At 42.4% G+C, this 19,846-nt stretch overlaps 2 protein-coding genes across 18 annotated transcripts in view; one reads left to right on the top strand and one right to left on the bottom strand.

Moving 5' to 3' along the window:
• Nucleotides 1-17,432, top strand: part of ARFGEF1 (ARF guanine nucleotide exchange factor 1) — a 146,718-nt gene extending 129,286 nt beyond the window's left edge. For 2 of the 6 annotated variants that reach the window (XM_073018135.1, XM_073018134.1), the window contains exons 35-40: nucleotides 3,500-3,632; nucleotides 10,323-10,462; nucleotides 11,872-12,040; nucleotides 13,525-13,663; nucleotides 14,616-14,733; nucleotides 15,998-17,432. In XM_073018135.1, the coding sequence (XP_072874236.1) occupies nucleotides 3,500-3,632; nucleotides 10,323-10,462; nucleotides 11,872-12,040; nucleotides 13,525-13,663; nucleotides 14,616-14,733; nucleotides 15,998-16,162 (864 nt within the window). In that variant the 3' untranslated portion in view covers nucleotides 16,163-17,432. Of the gene's footprint in view, nucleotides 1-3,499; nucleotides 3,633-10,322; nucleotides 10,463-11,871; nucleotides 12,041-13,524; nucleotides 13,664-14,615; nucleotides 15,921-15,997 lie in introns of those variants that run through there. The other 4 variants (XM_038000423.2, XM_073018137.1, XM_073018133.1 and 1 more) reach the window with 3 other exon arrangements.
• Nucleotides 17,433-17,929: 497 nt separating this feature from the next.
• The window catches only part of CSPP1 (centrosome and spindle pole associated protein 1), a 132,563-nt gene continuing 130,646 nt past the window's right edge, over nucleotides 17,930-19,846 (bottom strand). For 11 of the 12 annotated variants that reach the window (XR_012093703.1, XR_012093704.1, XM_073018143.1 and 8 more), the window contains one exon: nucleotides 17,930-19,663. Coding sequence is in view for 9 of the 12 variants with exons in the window: in XM_073018143.1 (XP_072874244.1) it covers nucleotides 19,452-19,663 (212 nt within the window). In the remaining 3 variants the exon portion in view is untranslated. The remainder of the gene's footprint in view (nucleotides 19,664-19,846) is intronic. The other variant, XR_012093705.1, reaches the window with a different exon arrangement.

Below are 19,846 nucleotides of genomic sequence, written 5' to 3'. Positions count from 1 at the left end.
AACTTTTAAAATACAGTAGTGGGACAAGCATAAGATAGACATTCTCATTGCAAAAAGGAGAAATTGTAAGGAACAAAGGATCACCAGTCCTAAGCAAGGTTGAAACTTAGCAGGGACAATTCTGTTGAGTTTTAAAGCCTGAGAATAATGCTGTGTGGCTTAATATTCTGCCTTCTGGGGCCATGGCTTGCTTCTTTGGGCCTGAGCCCTACACTATCGGTTGTTCTTCTTTTTCTTAAAGGTTAGCACGTTTGCAGCTCTGTTGACCCATTTTCTGCCTGTAGAATCCTAGAAGTCAGCCTCCCTTCCTTTTATTGTTTCTGTCCCTTTCATTCTAGGCTGACCATATGTCTGCTGGTATATCATTCTCAAAATCCTTGTGGGTCTTCTGTGTGTTAAGAGAAACCATGCCATTAAACAAGAGGGTGATCCATACATCTTTCTGGATAGTCCTGTTATGTTCCTGGCTTCTGCTGAGATGGTTGATTGGATCCACTAGATATATACCTAATCTCTTTGGCAAAAAGTCGTCCAGCTATTATATATTATAGCCTTGGCCTTCTCTCCAAAGCATGCTTTCCTAACAATTCATTTCCTGATTGTAGCATCCTTTTCCATGTGGATAGGCCAAGATCCTCTCAAATCATCAAGTGGCAGTTTCTTTTTGCTTAACAGTTCTTTCATTAATATATCTTGTTCTTGCATTGTACTATAAACAGCAAGGACAAACGAGGCCACGCCTTCAACACTTTGCTTGGAAATCTCCACTATATGTCATCACTTAGAATTCTGCTTTCCACCCAACAATTCAGCCAGGCTTTCTGCCACTTTACAACAAGGATCACCTTTCTATTAGTATCTAATCCCATGTTCTTGATTTCCTTCTAAGACCTCACCAGAAGCACCTTTTAACATTCTTATTTGTACCAATAATCTGTTTGATGGCCATACATGTCTTCTCTAAGATGGTAGAAGCTTTCTCTCACACATTGCATTTCCTTGTGGGTCCTCACCAGAACCACATTTGACGTCCATATTTCTACCAACAGTCTCTTCAGGGCAATCTGGGTGTTTTCTATCATGTGTCTCAGAACTCTTCCAGCTTCTACCATTGCCCAGTTCCAAAGCCACTTCCACATTTTTAGGTGTTTGTTACAGCCACATTCCATTTCATAGTATCAAAATCTTTATCAGGGCCAGAGAAACAAAACCAACAGTAGAGATATATATAGATAGATTTAAGGAACTGGCTTATGTGATTGTGGAGGCTGGCGGGTTTGAAATTTTGTAGGACAGGCAGGCAGGCTGGAAAGCTTTGGGCAGGTGCTGAAGCTGCAGTTCACAGGTGGAATTTCTTCCCCAGGAAAACCTGTTTTGCTCAGTTTTGAAGGCCTTCAACTTATTGGATAAGGACCATCTAGATTATTGAAGATAATATCCTTAAAGTGAACTGACTATAGATGTTAACCACATCTATAAAATACCTTCAGCTCAACACCTGGAATAGTGTTTAATTGAATTAATTGTTACTCGTTTGACTTAAGTATCTGGCTTAAGTACATAGGATATTGGTATTGTGTCCTAGCCAAATTGACACAAAAGTAATCATTACACCAAGTTTCTCCAAATGTTATTTTACATTTATTTTTACCAACTCCTGCTTTCCTCCCTCTTTTTATCTTGCTACCCCCGCCTCCCACACACACACAATTTTCTGAAAATTTTCTGCCTCCACACACACACAATTTTCTGAAAGTAATTTGTAAATATAATGCCTACTTATCCCTGACAATCAAAAAATTATCCTTGAAACAATAATCTACAGGTCTTTTCAAATTTGTACTGTTTTCCCAATAATACCTTTGAATTTTAAAGCCAGGAGGCTGTAAAGTAACAAACTAATGCCCACTGACCAGATTTGTTCCTCACAACTTTTAACTTCCTTAACAAATTGTCAACAGTTAAAACAGATTTCACAGAAAAGTACCATTCTGAATTGCCCTTGAGAACTGTGACGTCTATACTGGGCCCGTGTTGCTCCATGACTCTGTTGTGCTGACGTCCGTTCAGCACAGACCCCGTTATTACTTAGGACGTCCCAAAAATTCTCCTCATTTACATTGGTTAGTGAGAAAAATTGAGAAAACAGTATACCTAACATCCAAAAATTCCTCTAAAACAGAGCAAGGTTTTTAAATCCCTAATTTTGTGACCTAGTTTTTGTGCAGGTTTAGTTTTCTGGAGAGAACGTTTTAGAAATCATCAGACTGTTCAAGAGGGCCAGTGACCAAAAATATTTAAAAACTAGTGCTTTCATTTATCTTCAGTAAGATAATACATTTTTAATTCTGAGAACTGAGTAATTTCTTCCTTAAAATACAGAAGTCCAAGCTAACATATTGTTCTGATTATTACTATTTCTGGTAACACAGGCCCATCTTCCTTTCACACAGCAGGTAAGGTTACTGCAGGCTGGGACTGTTATGTCAGAATAACAAGAGCTAAGCACTCCTCCTGAAACCAGGTTCTCTCATCTCTTGAGTATGCTGTACCTTTATAATGAAAGAAAGCTCGAGGAGTGGTAGGGTCAGCTGCCATTTATTGCCCAACACTGTGCTGCTAGTGTTTTGGATTTATTATCTCTAGTTCTTAACAACCTGCAAGGAAAGTATGTCATTTCTTTTTAGATCAGAAAACCTCACCTCAGGAAATTAATCATTTTTCCAAGGTTACACTCTTAAAAATACTGGAACCTGTGGCTGGGCGTGGTGGCTCATGCCTGTAATCCCAACACTTTGGGAGGCCGAGGCGGGCAGATCACCTGAGGTTGGGAGTTGGAGACCAGCATGACCAACATGGTGAAACCCCTTCTCTACTAAAAATACAAAAAGTAGCTGGGCATGGTGGCGCATACCTATAATCCCAGCTACTGGGGAGGTTGAGGCAGGAGAATCGCTTGAACGCAGGAGGTAGAGGTCGCGGCGATTCGAGATTGCGCCATTGCACTCCAGCCTGGGCAACAGGAGCGAAACTCCTATCTCAGAAAAGTGAATAAATATTACTGGAGCCTAATTCTTGTGTAGGTCTATTGGACTCCAGGGTCCAGTTTCTCTTCATGATATGACGCTCCTAGATAGTCACCTTCACATTGACCTTTCTAGTCCCTGGGTCCATGGGTGACAGAAGATCCTTTTCTAAATTTACCCCTGCAAAAAGTGTCTGTTTAGATTTTATGAACACTTGTGGGTGTTGCTGACCAGTTTCTCTACACTTTGAAGTTTTGTATTTATATCTGTTGCTGTTGGATGGTTTAAGACCTGAGCCCAGTGAGGGTCAGAAAGTCAACTTTTCTGTATGTACAGGTAATTTTAAATAATTTTCTCATTGTGTAATGTAATCATTTTCATAGGGACATAAGTTTTTAAAATAGCATTTTAGAAAATATTTTCACACATGAACTTTATTAACCATACTTATAATGTTTTTTTTTATTTATTAGGATACAGTATCACAGAAGTCTGTAGATATTCATGATTCTGTTCAACCAAGGTCTGTGGATAACAGACCGCAAGCACCACTGGTTTCTGCCTCTGCTGTTAATGAAGAAGTCAGCAAAATTAAATCTACAGCAAGTGAGTTATTTCTCTAAATAAAAATAAATTTGTGTTTTATGTAGGAAAGGGTTAACATTTTTGGTTTTTTATCGTTAACAAGCATATACTATAATTGTGTCATCACTTCTTTTTTTTTATTTTTTATATTTTGAGATGGAGTCTCACTCCGTCGCCCAGTCTGGAGTGCAGTGGCGCCATCACAGCTCACTGCAAGCTCCGCCTCCCAGGTTTAAGCGATTCTTCTGCCTCAGCCTCCTGAGTAGCTGGGACCACAGGCACGCACCACCACGCCCGGCTAATTTTTGTATTTTTAGTAGAGACGGGGTTTCACCATATTGGCCAGGCTGGTCTCGAACTCCTGACCTCGTGATCTGCTCACCTTGGCCTCCCAAAGTGCTGGGATTACAGATGTGAGCCACCGTGCCCGACCACTTTTTTTTTTTTTTTTTTTTTTTGAAATGGAGTCTCACCCTGTCGCCTAAGCCGGAGTGCAGTGGTGCTCACTGCAACCTCTGCCTCCCAGGTTCAGACAATTCTCCTGCCTCAGCCTCCTGAGTAGCTGGGATTACAGGTGCCGGCCATCACCCCCAGCTAATTTTTGTAGATTTAGTAGAGACGGGGTTTCACCATGTTGGCAAGGCTGGTCTCGAACTCCTGACCTCGTTATCCGCCCGCCTCAGCCTCCCAAAGTGCTGGGATTTACAGGCGTGAGCCACCACGCCTGGCCGTGTCATCACTTCTTTACTGTGCTTACCCTAATTTGGACATCCTCTGATAGATGGATGCCCTCTGGCAGAAGGTCAGGAACTCTGCTGATACCTGAAATGTCCGCTTTTTCCACCAACGAGCACCTGAGTCTTCTCTCTCGACCCCCTTCTGCATGCCAACCAACCTCATGTTCTGTCTGTAGAAGTAGGGCCTAACATGCCTTCCTCTACCCATCTGCAAGGGGAAGTAGTGAGGGACTGTTGCTTTCTAAGCAGGAGCACCCAACTTGTTTTCGTCGTCGTCGTTGTTGTTTTTCCAGACAGAGTCTTACTCTGTCACCCACGCTGGAGTGTGATCTCGGTTCACTGCAACCTCAACCTCCTAGGCTCAAGCGAGCCTCTTGAGTAACTGGGACTACAGGTACGCCTCATCATGCCCAGATTATTTTTTATATTTTTTTGTAGGGACAAGGTTTTGCCATGTTGCCCAGGCTGGTCTTGAACTCCTGAGCTCAGGCCATCTGCCTGCCTCAGCTTCCCAACATGCTGGGATTACAGGCTTGTGCCACAGCATCTGGCCAGTAGCACCCTACTTTTTGTTGTTGTTGTTGTTGTTGTTGTTGTTGTTGTTTTGAGACAGAGTCTCGCTGTGTCGCCCAGGCTGGAGTGTAGTGGTGCAATCTCGGCTCACTGTAAGCTCCACCTCCCGGGTTCACGCCATTCTCCTACCTCAGCCTCCCGAGTAGCTGGGACTACAGGTGCCCGCCACCACGCCCGACTAATTTGTTTTTTATTTTTTGGTAGATACAGGGTTTCACCATGTTAGCCAGGATGGTCTCGATCTCCTGACCTCGTGATCCACCTGCCTTGGCCTCCCAAAGTGCTGGGATTACAGGCATGAGCTACCGTTCCCGGCAGGAGCACCCTACTTTTTAAGGAGCAACCCTTTTCTCCACAATGCTCCCTAACCTTAGTCGGCCTGTGCCAATTTCCCTCACTGCTGCCCACACCCCTGTCTCCATACAGGGATCCCCAGGTCACCTGTATTCCTCCCCTCACCTTTTCACAAAAAAGAGGAACTCTTTACTTTTTTACTGGATTGATTCGGTTTCATTTGCTGAAGGAAAATTATAACACCTAGAAAAGACCACAGCCTCCTTAGAGGAGAACAGGACAGCTTTGAGAACTTTTTAAAACCTGAGGTGAAATTTACATAACAGAAAAAACAATATACAAGTGAATAATTCAGTGGTATTTAGTACATTCACAGCCACCACCTCTATCTAGATCCAAAGCATTTTCATCACTCTGAAAGGGAGCCCCCCTGCCCCATAACGGTTACACAACCACTCCCTCTTCTCCCCTTCCCCAGCCCCTGGCAGCCACTAATTACCTGTGTTTGTGAATTGCCTATTCTGCATATTTCATATAAAAAATGGAATCATACAAAATACAACCTTTTGTGTCTGTCTTCTCTCACAATGCTTTCAAGACTCATCATGTTGTAGCATGAATCAATAATTCATTCCTTTTTATTACTAAGTAATAGTCCACCGAATGTATAGACTACATTTTGTTTATCCATTTGTCTGATGATGGATGTTTGTATTTGTTTCACCTGCAGTTGTCATGAATAGTGCTGCTGCAAACTGTTGTGTACAAATATCATTTGAATACCTGTTTTCAGTTCTTTTGCGTTATCTACCTAGGAGTGGAATTGCTAGCTTGTAGGGTAATTCTATGTTTAACTTCTTGAGGAACCACCAAGTAATTTTCTATAGCCAGTGGCTGCACCATTTTACATTCCCTCCAGCAATTCCAGTTTTTCCACATCTTTGCCAATGCCTTTTTTGTTGTTGTTAAATGATAACCATTCTAGTGGGTGAGAAGTTGTACCTCATTGTGGTTTTGACTGGCATTTCCGTAATGATTAGTGATGTTAAGCATCTTTTCATATGCTTGTTGGCCATTTGTATATCTTATTTGGAGAAATTTGTATTCATGTCCTTTGCCTGTTTTTAAATTTTGATGAAGTCCAATTTTTGTTTTCTTTTGTTAGTTATGCCTTTGGTATCATTGTCAAAATCCAAGGTCATCAGCATTTCCCCCAATGTTGTCTTCTATGAAGTTGTTTTTTTGTTGTTGTTGTTGTTGTTTTTTTTTTTGAGATGGAGTCTCACTCTGTCACTCAGGCTGGAGTACAGTGGTGCGATCTGGGCTCACTGCAACTTCCACCTCCTGGGTTCAAGCGATTCTCCTGCCTCAACCTCCTGAGTGGCTGGGATTACAGGCACGGGCCACCACACCTGGCTAATTTTTGGATTTTTAGTAGAGATGGGGTTTTGCCATGTTGGCCAGGCTGGTCTTGAACTCTGGAACTCAAGTGATCCACCTGCCCAGCCTCCCAAAGTGCTGGGATTAGAGGCGTGAGCCACTGTGCCTGGCCTATGAAGTTTTATTCTTTTAGCTCTTTGATTTAGGTCATTGATCCATTTTGATTTAATTTTATTCAGGGAATTTTTTAATCCTAAGTGCTTACAGTTCTTAAGAGAAGACAGGCTTTATTATCATATCCTACTTGAAAGGAGCTTCTATCTTCAGTCACTGTATTTTGCTAATTTCTTAAAGGGTAAACAGGTGGTAGTGAGTGGCCCAGATTCATTTTTCATTCCTGTTCCCCAAAGAACAGAATCGTTCATGTAGGAGTCCTTTGCAGCTTCAGTCTGCACCAAGAAAGGCCAAGAGGAAAGAATAGTAAGTGGCTTTTCTTGCTCTCAGCCTCAAGACTGAATTTAAACACACTTAACTTTGTGAGGGCAGGACTTGGTCTTCACATAGTGGAAAGTGTGCACTTGGCTACTCTGGGACTATCCTTTTTCCTGGGGCAAGGGTTCTGCTTTCCTGCCACTGTGAGCTGTGGGGTCAGACTGCATCCTTAGGCCAGACATTCCACTCTCACTCCCCTGGAAGACTTTTAGGCAAGGTTCATCCTGTAACTGTTGACTCAGAACAGTTAAGAGCTGGAGGAAGAACAAGCGGCCACCCTGCTCCCATGAGCCCTTTTCCTTGGTGGATAGGTTGTGGTTCTCCTGTTTGATGAGGAGGCCCCTGCGTCTGACTCTCCAACTCAGTGAAAAGAATCACAGCACAGACCAGCCTCATTCTTTCTGCACCACTGCTCTGTCGAGTTGATTCAGTACCTGCAGTCCCACATAGTTAAAATCTGCTTAGCTTTGCTCTCTATTGTGTGGACAATGAAATGGTTGACTAATTCAACCCTGGCAGTGTCAGGCCTTGTCAGGACTAAAATTTGTCCAAATAGATACTGTCATCAAATGTGCTCCTGGTCCTTGCTAGTGAGACTATAGTTAGGATCCTTGTCCAGGTCTCAAAGGGCACGAGAAACTATGAAGAGGCTTGGCATTGCTGTTCAGAGTACAGCCTCATCTGCCAAATTCTTGGGGTCACTAGAACTGTTTGGGTCCCTGCTGGAAGCTCTTAATACCCCTGAGTAGCTCACGTTGGAGCTGATGAAAATAGGTCTCCTAAGACCTCCATCTACCGCTAAGTCCCTTCTGGAGTCCAGGTCCTGCTAGGAGTCTCTTTCCCCCTGAGACTGAGATGTTTTCTCACTTGAATGAGAGAGTGAATGGATGACTGCCCATGCCGCTGTCACTGTAATAAAGGACTAAGAAGACAAGATTTAAGAGGAAGAGATAAACGTAGGACTTACAGGTTTCTTTGTTTTGTTTAATTTGTGATCTAGTACTAAGAACTAAACGTTAAATAGAACAGCATTTATGAACGGTATCTGGAAAGGAACCTTCATTAATGATCTCAATAAGAATAAATTTAAGTAAGTTATTTTTCTACCCCTCAAAATCCCTAAAACATGAATTTTTCTTCCACGCATTAGTGCCAGAAAAGGGAATTTGTAGTAAAATGTTTTTCATACTAGAAAGAAACAGGGATTGTAAGTCGCCCAGCATTGGAGCCATTGCCCCAGGACTGCCTAGTAGAAAGCTCCCTTTGGGCAGCTGTCTGCCTCCTGGAAAAGCTTCCTGCCAAAGCTGCCCCTGAGAATCTGGGATGGAGGTGTGGCCGTGTGGTCTGGGTCCCCTGGGCGGTGTGGCAGCAGCATCTCGGGAGTTGAGTCCTCTTTTCTAACCTTGTGCTGCTGCATTGGATTAGCTACTTAGCTGGCGTGGTCAGACAAGGGGAGCACTCCCATGAGTGTGTCCACATGGGCCAGCGAACTATCAGAAGCGCACTGTTGAACAAATGTGTTCAGGATAGAGGGATGCGGTTGTGTGTAGCTGATGAGGGGAACGTGGGTGGCACTTTTGTTACTTTGCAGTTTGGTTACTTTTGAAGTAATGTGTTCAGCTTAACTTTTTTTTTTTTTTTTTTTTTTTTTTTAAAGACGAAATCTGGCTCTGTCACCCAGGCTAGAGTGCAGTGGTGTGATCTCGGCTCACTGCAGCCTCTGCCTCCTGGGTTCAAGCAGTTCTTCCTCAGCCTCCCGAGTAGCTGGGATTACAGGCGCACGCCACCACGCCCGGCTAATTTTCGTATTTTTAGTAGAGATGGGGTTTCACCATGTTGGCCAACTTGGTCTCGAACTTCTGACCTCAGGCAATCCACCCGCCTTGGCCTCCCAAAGTGCTGGGATTACAGGCATGAGCCATTGCACCTGGCCCCAGTTTAATTTTTTTATAGACTTCTTTGCTGATGGATGTCTTTGAAAATAAGAGGTAATTTCAGTCACAGCTACAAATCTGGATCCAAATAAAACGTGCTGTGGCCAAACCACAGTATTGCATAGGTTCATCCGGAGTCTTGGCTGCCCTCACTTCCTGTCTCACATTGATCTGTTCTGTTATTTTCTTATGTATAAGTTTTCATGTAACCTATTTTCTTTTTTTTTAATTTCAATTAATTAATTTATTTTTGAGACAGAGTCTCTCTCTCTCTCTTGCCCAGGCTGGAGTGCGCTGGTGTGATCTTGATTCACTGCAGCCTCCGCCTCCCGGGTTCCAGCGATTCTCCTGCCTCAGCCTCCAGAGTAGCTGGGATTACGAGTGCACGCAATCATGCCTGGCAAATTTTTTTGTAGCTTTGTAGAGATGGGGTTTCATCATGTTGGCCAGGCTGGTCTTGAACCCCTGACCTCAGGTGATCCAGCTCTGCCTTGGCTTCCCAGAGTGCTGGGATTACAGGCGTGAGCCACCGTGCCCAGCCCCTTTATTCCCTGTTTTCAAAGGTCAGACTTGGGTTTACAGTTTATATTTCAGTTTTAGGTTTTTATCTATTTGTTACATTTTTGTTAAAAATAACTTGAATTAAAAAAAATTTGTAGCGGGAACATCTTGAATATTTATTGTTCTAAATCAGGGGTGTCCAATGTTTTGGCTTCCCTGAGCCACACTGGAAGAAGAATTGACTTGGACCACTCATAAAATACACTAACATGTATGGCCCCAGGGGACCCAGACCACACGGCCACACCTCCATCCCAGATTCTCAGGGGCAGCTTTGGCAGGAAGCTTTTCCAGGAGGCAGACAGCTGCCCAAAGGGGGCTTTCTACTAGGCAGTCCTGGGGCAATGGCTCCAAAGCTGGGCCATTTACAATCCTTGTTTCTTTCTACTATGAAAAATAGTAGTGAGCTAGGAAAAAATCTCATAATGTTTTAAGAAAGTTTATGAATTTGTGTTGGGCTGCATTCAAAGCTGTCCTGGGCCACATACAGGCTGCGTGTTGGACAAGCTTGTTCTAAATTATGTAGGGCACTTTTATTTTAAAAATTACTTGTCTAAGGCTTTTCTAAATATCAGTTAAACTTTTACTGAGTAATGCCTGCGTGCAAAAGCAGTATGTCCTTCTCAGTGTGATGTGTGAATACATATTAATGTTTCCTTAGCACTGTAATGTCATGGAAATTATAAAGAATTCAAAATAATTTTTTGTTTGCATGTGCATTGGGGGGGGTTTCCTCACAGAATTTCCAGAACAAAAATTGTTTGCTGCCCTGTTGATTAAATGTGTTGTGCAGCTGGAACTCATCCAGACTATCGACAACATTGTCTTCTTCCCAGCCACAAGTAAGAAAGAAGATGCGGAAAACTTAGCTGCAGCGCAGGTAAGGAGATAGGAGGACAGCTGCTTTTTTTGTGTAAGTAGGAAGTTAGCTATAGCAGTCTGGGCTTAGAGTTAGGCTAGAGAATTAATTTGTGGGGCCTTCCTCATGCAGATGTCCTTTTAAACCATGAGACTGGATCCCATCACAAGGTAGTAAGGTTAGCTAGAGCAGGGAGGAGGGTCAGCAACTGAGCACTAGGAACCTTGTCCTCTACAGCTTCTGGAGAGGAGGCAGCTAGCAGAGACTGAGGACGAGAATCCATGAGGCATGGGGAGGCACGGGGAAGCAGGTGTCAGTTGTCCGGGAAGTCAGATGAAGAAAATGTTTTAAGAAGCAACATGTGATCAGTCACTTGTTAAATGCTCTGGATAGGTCAAGTGATACTACTCTTGAGAATTGCCTTCTAACTATTTGGAGGACTTTGGAACCTTAACAATGTGTTAAATGTTAAATTGAGGACAAAAGCATAATTGTAATGGGAAGAGAGAGAAAGAGAGAATGTGGACTCAGCCAGTACTCTGTTAAGAAGTTTTGCTATAAAGGCACAGAGAAATGTGATAGCTGGAGGGTGAGGGGTTTGCTATGTTTTGTTCTCCAGATTGGTGATATGGCAGTGTGTTCACTGGTAAGAGCTTTCCAGTAGGGAGAGAAAAACTGACTGTAGGCAAGAGAGGGGCAATTGCTAGGGCCATGTTTTTGAGTGAGTGGAGATAGTACTTCATACAGAGTGGGAATCACCTGGGGCAGAAGCCCAGATAGTTCCCATGTGGTGGCATGGGGAGGGCTGGGAGATGGGTTATGGATGCAGGAAGTCTGGTACATTTGGGGTGGGAGCTTGTGAGAGACCGCCTCTGCCAGCTTCTGGTTTCTCACTGAGATGGGAAGAAAAGTCATCTACCATGTGAGATTTGGAAGAATGTTTTAGCTACTTGAGAAGTGAAAACGTGAGCTGGTTGGCCAGGAACGTGGCCTAGGCCAAGGTCTGCCAAGGGCTGGGCCAGCACCAAGCCCACTAGTTTAGAGAAAAACCAGTCTGCTTTCTCTAGTCACACATGACCACACTGCCGTTTTGCCAGCCAGTTACTAAAAGGAAGAGGAGGGGTTGTGAAAGAGAATAATTAAAATCATGATGCATGGACTCCATAGCAGTTGAGAAGGGAGGACTTGAGGGGCTGAGGAGCGCAGGGCCAGGGAGTTGGGAGTCCAGGAGGGTCTGGACTGATGGGAGGCGGTGCTTGGGGACGAGGATGTGTAACGGAATATGGACCATCCCTTACTTTCTCTTAGGTTAGATTAAGCTGAGTATCTGTGGCTTTCTTGTGAAACTGGTCTTCGGGGAGCACTGAGTCGTAAATTAACTAAAATTATTTTGACTGTGTGTATATACTGGGGTGGTTTGTTTTTCAAAGAGAGATGCGGTGGACTTTGATGTTCGAGTTGATACTCAAGACCAAGGAATGTACCGCTTTTTAACATCACAACAACTTTTTAAGCTACTGGACTGCTTATTAGAGTCACATAGATTTGCAAAAGCATTTAATTCCAACAACGAACAGAGGACTGCCCTGTGGAAAGCAGGTAAGCTATGCACGCCTCACATTTAATGTTTACTGTTGATGGATGTGGGACAGATACATACAGGTATCAGAACTCATTGACTGTCTACTGTAGGTATCTGCATGTCACTATGTGTACTGTGTACTCTGACCTTAACAGTAGTAAGGTAATCTCACAACCAGGCCCTTTTCTGGTCTGCAGTAAGCCAGATAACTACGTGGGTGAATTTTTTCCCCCTTGGTCTATTATTTGACTTATATTGTTCTATCATCTTGTTTGCCCAACCTGGACCTTCTTGTTGATACTAACTGACATGATAAAAGCTGTCCTTTCATTAGGAAATAAACTTGTAAAAGTCACACACACAAAACCTGGCATGTGTATTTGAATGGCTTCTCTGTTTACTGGGAATGGCTAAAGCTCAAAGTGAAGGTGAATTTATTGGGATGTGAGTTATATTTGTTGTAGAACAAGTTAGACATTTTAAACAAAAAATAAGCTTTTATTATAAACCAAAGTGGCATTGTTAATTTTTTAATTTAAGAAATAGAGCCAGGTGCAGTGACTCATGCCTGTAGTTCTGGCTACTCGGGTGGTTGAGGTGGGGGGATTGCTTGGGGCCAGAAGTTTGAGACCACCCTGGCCAACACAGACCCTGTCTCTACAAGAAATTAAAAATTAGCGGGGCATGGTATTGCATACCTGTAATCCCAGCTGCTCGGGAGGCTGAAGTGGGAGGATCACTTGAGCCCAGGAGTTTGAGGCTGCGGTGAGCCATGATCACACTGCTCCCCTCCAGCCTGGGCAGCACAGTGAGACCCCATCTCTTAAAAAAAGAAAAGAAAAAAGAAAGAAATATAATTATTAGGTGCCAAACAGTGCTGGGAGGATGAGGGGCAGCAGAATAAGGCAGAGAAAAAGAAGGGGGCTGATAGTTACTGAACATCAAACTCTGTATCAAAAGGGTTTGGTGCTTTTGTTTATTTAAAACAGCTGTGGCATTCTTCTTCCCTTTACAGCCTAACTTCTGGAAAGAGTAGTCTGTACTTATTTTTCCCCTTTTTTCCTACCCAAGTTGTTGCCACCATTCCACTGGGCCTATTCCTGCTGAGCTGATAGACCCTCCTTGTGTCCACACACACTGGACCCATCATACCTCTGACAGAGCAGTTCTCACCTCCTGGAGGTTGCCCCTGTTTATCTGAGCGCCCTCGTGCAGGCAGAGCACAGAGCCCCTTCTACAGCTTTGGGGATTCGAGTGCAGTTTCATGTGAAGGGCTCCACCTTCCCAGGCCACAAGTTATTTTATATCTCATATCCCCAACGTGAATAGGGAGGGAATCCTGGACGTGGAAATCATCCTCACATCAGGCTGCTGTGGCTCCGCTTTGTAAGCAGCAGATGCTGATGGCTGAGCACAAACAAAATGTGCTTCCATATGGGCTGCTTCACCTTTACATAAGATGCCTTCCCAAACTAATCCCAGAAACTTCCCCTTTCTGCAGGATTCAAAGGCAAATCCAAGCCCAACCTTCTAAAGCAGGAGACCAGCAGCCTGGCCTGTGGGCTGCGCATTCTGTTCCGGATGTACATGGATGAGAGCCGCGTGAGTGCCTGGGAGGAGGTCCAGCAGAGGCTTTTGAAGTAAGACTCTTGACTGATTTCCATCTCTGACCAGGTAGCCACGTGGTGCCAGGCAGGAAAGGGGCACCGGTGGGACCATGCTGAGAGCTGAGCCTTTGGGGCCTGGATGCCCCTATTCCACAGAGCAATTGTAAAACTTAAATTCAGTCTTAGAGATGAATGTGCTTTAGTGACATGTGGCCAAATCATGTCTAACATGCAGGACAAAGGAGGTTTTCTGTTTTAAAACTGTGAACTGTGTCATTTATAGGCCTTATTAATGTCCTAAGATAGTCCCATTTTTACAGAACAACCATTTGTGAAAGTGAAAACTTGCCTGCCTGCATTTACTTTGGAAAAAAATATTTGGAGTTTTTCTTAGTATTACTTTTTTTACTCTTTTACTTTAAGATAACTAACATGTAAACTCAGGCTAAGAATGAAACATGCCATTCAGAAAGAATACTACCATCTGCATTGTATTATATCTACTTAAGGAATAGATGTTCTGAGGCCAATTAAATACATTTTAGAATTTTAAGGGGTCACCTAGTCTCTGTTATCCCATTTGATTGACAAGACTGGTTGATTAAGGCCCCGCAGGACCTTGTGATCTAGGGCCTCACAAGGGTCAGTGAAGAGAGGAGTCGCCTCAGATTCCAGCCCAGGTCTCTTGAAACTAAGCTTCACATGTGCCACCTGCCACACAGCAGCTTTGAATTGAAAGAAACTTAGAAAATTAGGAAAATGTGGGTTTCCTGGTAAGTTACAATGGCTTCTTTTAACATGTTTGGTTTTCTTCCCAATTTGAAAAGCATGTTTATGTTGACACTCCAGCTAATGTAAACAGATAGGATCTAACATGTTCTTGAATAGTTCATATTCACTGCTGTGTTCATGATTGCTCTTTCTCAGTGAATATGGGGACCAGTAGATATACAAGTAACATTAAAGGAAGCCTTTTCTTTTGCAGTGTCTGCAGTGAAGCGCTAAGTTACTTCCTCACTCTAACATCAGAAAGTCATCGGGAAGCCTGGACTAACTTACTGCTTTTGTTTCTAACTAAAGTTCTAAAGATAAGCGATAATAGGGTAAGTATGAGGCTTCGAATCCAGCCCCACAGTTCTAGCCCTATTCGTGTCGGGATGCCGGGTCCCAGAGTTGCCGTGCAAGAGCTCTCAGAGCCGAATCAAGCAGTGCCCAGGCTGCACTGCTGCTTGTGCAAAACCACCAGTGGCCTTGCTGTATCTTCCTCAGTCCTCGCTTTTCTCCCAGCTTTGTTCACTAATTAGCAGTTCTCTAGGGGATTCAGTAGGTGAGGGATCAGAATCCCTTGGGATACCTCGACAAGTTCCTAGGTTCCCATAACATTGAAATTCCCATTGTGACCCCAGGAGTCTCTTCCTTTTCCCCATTTTGAAAACTGCTGTCCAACTACCTCATGACCTTGCACTCTGCCTGCTACTCAAGAATACATCTGGTTCCTGGGCCTGTGCTACGGGCTGCAGCTGTTCCTTTGGCATATTTAGTGGTTCCAGGTAACCCAGAGTCCCTAGTGAATGGGCCTCATATAAGAATTTTGAACCAGTAGAAATAAAGATAAAATACACACATGACTGTAAATATAAGTGCATAAAGGTTTTCAAAAATGTACATTCTACTCTTACAAAAAAATTGCAACTTACAGCTCACACATAAGGAAACAGGTTGCTTTGCTGTGACCCTAGAATAGGTTTAAAAATGCCTAGTGATGTGGCCCAGTACTTGAAAGGCCAAGGGTTCTAAACCCCAGCCTCTGTTACTCCACAGCTGACTTTTTTTGCCATAACATGTCTCACTGCTTCTCTGGATCTGGAGGGGCACAGGGGTAGGAAATGAGGCTGCAGACTAGAGTTCAGAGATGAAGGGGAACTACTGTGAAGGTACAGCCGAAGTATAACAATTGAACTGTACATGTGAAACGTATGTAGCTTTGCCTGAAGAACTGTTTAGATTTTTCCCCAAAACTTAAAATTTTTATGTAACAAAAGATAAAATTTCAGTAACCCATAGGTTATAAAAACTCTAGTTTGTACTCAGTTGTTTTCTTTTGCTTATTGCCCAGGAAAAACAGTGCTAAATTACTAAAAGTTTGTCAAAGATATACAGGCAAATGTTTTTCAAAGTAAGGATATGTAAGTGAGTAGTGTTTGTATGAAGTGAGTTTTTCTAAGTTCCACAACCCACAGTCACTGCCTGCTGTGGACGCTGCTTTCCTGGCTCCTGTAATCGAGCCCCAGAGTAGTTTGACTCTAGGCAGTTTGAGGCTCTGGAGTTTGCAATCACTGCTAATGGAGAAATTCATTTTCCCTGCAGTTTAAAGCTCATGCATCATTCTACTACCCTCTCTTATGTGAAATTATGCAATTTGACTTGATTCCTGAACTTCGTGCTGTTCTTAGAAGATTTTTTCTGCGAATCGGAGTAGTTTTTCAAATATCACAACCACCTGAACAGGAACTTGGAATAAACAAGCAATGATGGGAACTTAATATTTTTGTTGGCGTTTACATCCCTCCGCTCTTTAAAAAGGACGCTGGAGCTGAGGTTTCCTACCTGAAAAACGATTTCTCCGGATTGCAGTGTCTGAGAGTTACTGGTAAAGATGCTTAGAACTCTTATTCAAACTTGCAACACTCCAGTCGCTTTTAGTACGGGCGGATTTTGTGTGTTATGTTGGCCTCATGTTGAGCAGAAAGCCTGTTTAAACAGTGTCAGCTCATGCTCACGGGTCCTTCCCTGTCTTCCATGGCAGGAAAAGCCCCACATGTTTTTGGCAGGTGTGGAAGTGAAACTTACCCAAAGAACTATAGATGTAAAGATTGAACTTCTACAAGAAGTACAACTCAGGAGAGCTGTATTTTGAAGGATAAAATGTTTATAATTGGGGAGTGGGGAGAGAAGAAGAAATTATTGTTCATGGTAAAAGATATTTAGCAACTATGGGTATTCTTATTCTGAAGATTTTTGCACACTCAGGCTATCTGAGATACTGGTAATCATCCTGTGAAAAATGTACAGAGATGCAGGTCTGTAATATAAAAATCTTAAACATTATATAGTTCTTCCTGCACTGTTTTCTTTCTTTATTTTCTTATTCATTTGCTAAATACCCATAATATTTTGTCAAATGCACTAAACATTTGGGTGGAACTTTCTTTTTTATTTTGTGGGGATTTTTAGTTTGGCCCTTTTTGGTGGGTGGTGATTTTGAGGCTTTAACATGCCCAGAAGCTGTTGTGGCCGACACTTCAACAACAGGGAAAAAAAGGTAGAAAATATCCCTACTGACAGTAACTACCTGTCACATATTTCTCTTAGGGCTTTTAAAGATGAGCCATTAAAATAGAATGATCCTTTATGGACCAAAACTTGAATCACTGCAAAATGAATCCAGATTGCTGTCATTTTCTTTTCTTTTGGGTGGTGGGGCTTGATGTAGATTTTACTCTATGTACAGAATTTAATGTTGAATATATTAAAATAACAAATCTGGCATGGTTTGCGGAGGTTAGATTTACTGGAAATGTATTCATACTGTGAATTGTGCTCTGATGGTTGAAAGACAAGATTGTCAAGCATTCCGTATTAACAGTGGATGTAGAAAATTTTTTCAGATGGATAAAATGTATATGGTACAGATGTAAAGTTTTCTATGTAAAAAATTCTGTACAACTTTCTGTACAATATTGATTCTCATCTGGCATATTCTAATCAGGTTATAGGTCAATAAAGCTTTTGAAATATTTCATCAGTGCAATCAAAACCTGTATAACCCACCCCCATGTTTCATTGATTCTTTTCTGTTAAGGCCATACTACTATGGAAAAGATATTTTCAGCCAGAACTACAAATTCAGTATTGTTTGGTTCTGGTATTTTCTTTCCAGCTTCCAGCATTAGATCCTCCCTCATACTGTACTTACCATAGAATATTTATTTTTAAGGCAGTTTTTAAAATTTTTATGTATCTATTAGAGACTGGATCTCACTCTGTTGTCCAGGTTGGAGCACAGTGGTATGATCACAGCTCACTGTAGCCTCAAACGGGGCTCACGTGATTCTCACACTCCACCCTCCCCAGTAGTGAGGACTATAGGCACACAACACTACACTTGGCTAATTAAAAAACTTTTTTTTTGTAGAGACGGGATCTCACTATATTGCCCAGACTGGTCTCAAACTCTTGGACCTGAAGTGATCCTCCCAACTCAGCCTCCCAAAGTGCTGGGATTATAGGCGTAAGCCACCATATCCAGCCCAAAAATCTTTTGATATTTTGCATATTAATATTTTATATATTAATAACCTAGCATCAGGCTACACTACTTGAGTGCTGAAAAGAGCTAAAGTTCTCTTCAGCACAGTTTGCAATATTGTGTGTTTTAGGAGTCAGTTGAAGTTGTGTGGTACATGGCATTAAACAAAAATGGAATGTGTCAATATCATCTAACATGGTTGTGTTAAAGAGGAAAAGTATTCAGTCGTCTTTGCTTTCACACCTCTCTTAGATAATGAAGTTACTGAACAATGCATTTGTAAGTGTGCCGTATTTGTTACCCCTAAGACAGCTCTGTTCAAGCCCAGCTGGATGCTAGAGCTGGGAGCCACTGTGACCTTGCTGTGCAAGGAAGGGTAAGTGTTCCACACAACCTGGCAGTTGATTATTTAATGGTGTAGTATTAGGACTCTTCCCCTAGAAGAGTCAGAGGCTTTCTTCTTTCTTTCAGATGACAATAGAACAAATCTTTACTAGTAAAGCAAACGATGGTCCAATTAGAAAATCAATCAAATATAAAATTTACAACTAGCCAAAACTCAAAATATCAGTAATTTGTCTGATATTGTCTACCATTAATTACATCAGAGGATGTATTGGAGAAGCAGTGCCTGGGGATGTTCTCAGCTGTCATGGTTGTGAAGATTCTGAGTCAGAATTTCATAATTTGAATGACTCCTTTTTTTAAAAAAGTATCAGTTACTGAGTGATTAGAAAACTCACATGGACTTACTTATCCAAGGTTCCATGGTGGTGGAACAAGACGACGACTCCGGTCTCTCTGTCCTTGACCCCCGGGTGTCCCCACCTCTGTTCAGCCTCCAGAAAACTAGTCTAGAAAGCTCCATAGTAGTTAAAATAAAAAGATTTTAGTAATTAAAATAAAAATTTATTTGTATCAAGAAGTAGTTATATAAATTAGTAACTTAAAACAAATGCCTTCATTGGAATAAAAATAGAAGCAGAAAGGTGTAACATTTAATGTATGGCTTACAAGAATACAAGCAATTACAGTTCCCTTCATTTCTGTATCAGTAGCTACAAATAACATGAAATAGGACATCTGATTGTTTCACACAGAAACTGGAATAATCACAGCTACAATAGATGTACCTACTAAATGAATTCTTTTGCATGGAGGTAACAATGGAAAATGTGCATGTAACAAAGGGGAGTCTGGTTTTACAGGACAGTTAAGACACTTATTCACCTTAATGACAAGCAGAATTCAACATACGCACAAATAGTAGTTCAGTTCATTACCACACTAATTTATGACAAAATTGTGCAAAAATAATTCTATACAATTCTATTATATAAATCAATAATCATGGCCTTATATTTATGTACACAATATACATCATAATTTTATATACAGATGGAAAAAAAGTAACTTTCAGGTAGGGGCCAAAAGTAGGACATATTATTGAAGGTACAGATTTACCATTCCTTTCACCTTAAAAGGCACTACTGGGTCCAATACAGGTTTATTTTAACCATGTGCAGTCGACAGGCCCTGCCAAGTGAAAGTGCCTGGTTTTCCAGGAACCTGCTGCTGCTCCTGGTTCAGCTGCTCTGCCATGAAGCGTTTCAGTGTTTCTGAAGTGCCAGGGCGGAGCCAGGGCTCAGTTGCTACAGAGTTTGATCCGTCATCCCCTATGTGTTTCATGATGTCATCAGGGTCAACCAGTGAACTCTCATCATCTACAGGAGGCAAGGGACATGTGACTCAGGTAACAGGCAGGCAGGACAACTCGGCATTTCCCCACAGTGTCATGTCCTGAACTCTGTTTTGGTTAGACTCACCCCACCGTATTTTAGAGGGAGGAGAGCAGGCCCACAAAGGCGTCAGTTTTGTAAAGCAAAAAATGATCAACTGAGTAAGCT

The sequence above is a fragment of the Chlorocebus sabaeus genome, chromosome 8 (genome assembly GCF_047675955.1).
Source record: "Chlorocebus sabaeus isolate Y175 chromosome 8, mChlSab1.0.hap1, whole genome shotgun sequence".
Classification (NCBI taxonomy): Eukaryota; Metazoa; Chordata; class Mammalia; order Primates; family Cercopithecidae; genus Chlorocebus; species Chlorocebus sabaeus.
Note: the sequence above shows the minus strand (reverse complement) of the source record. Positions and strands in the feature narration are given on the sequence as shown.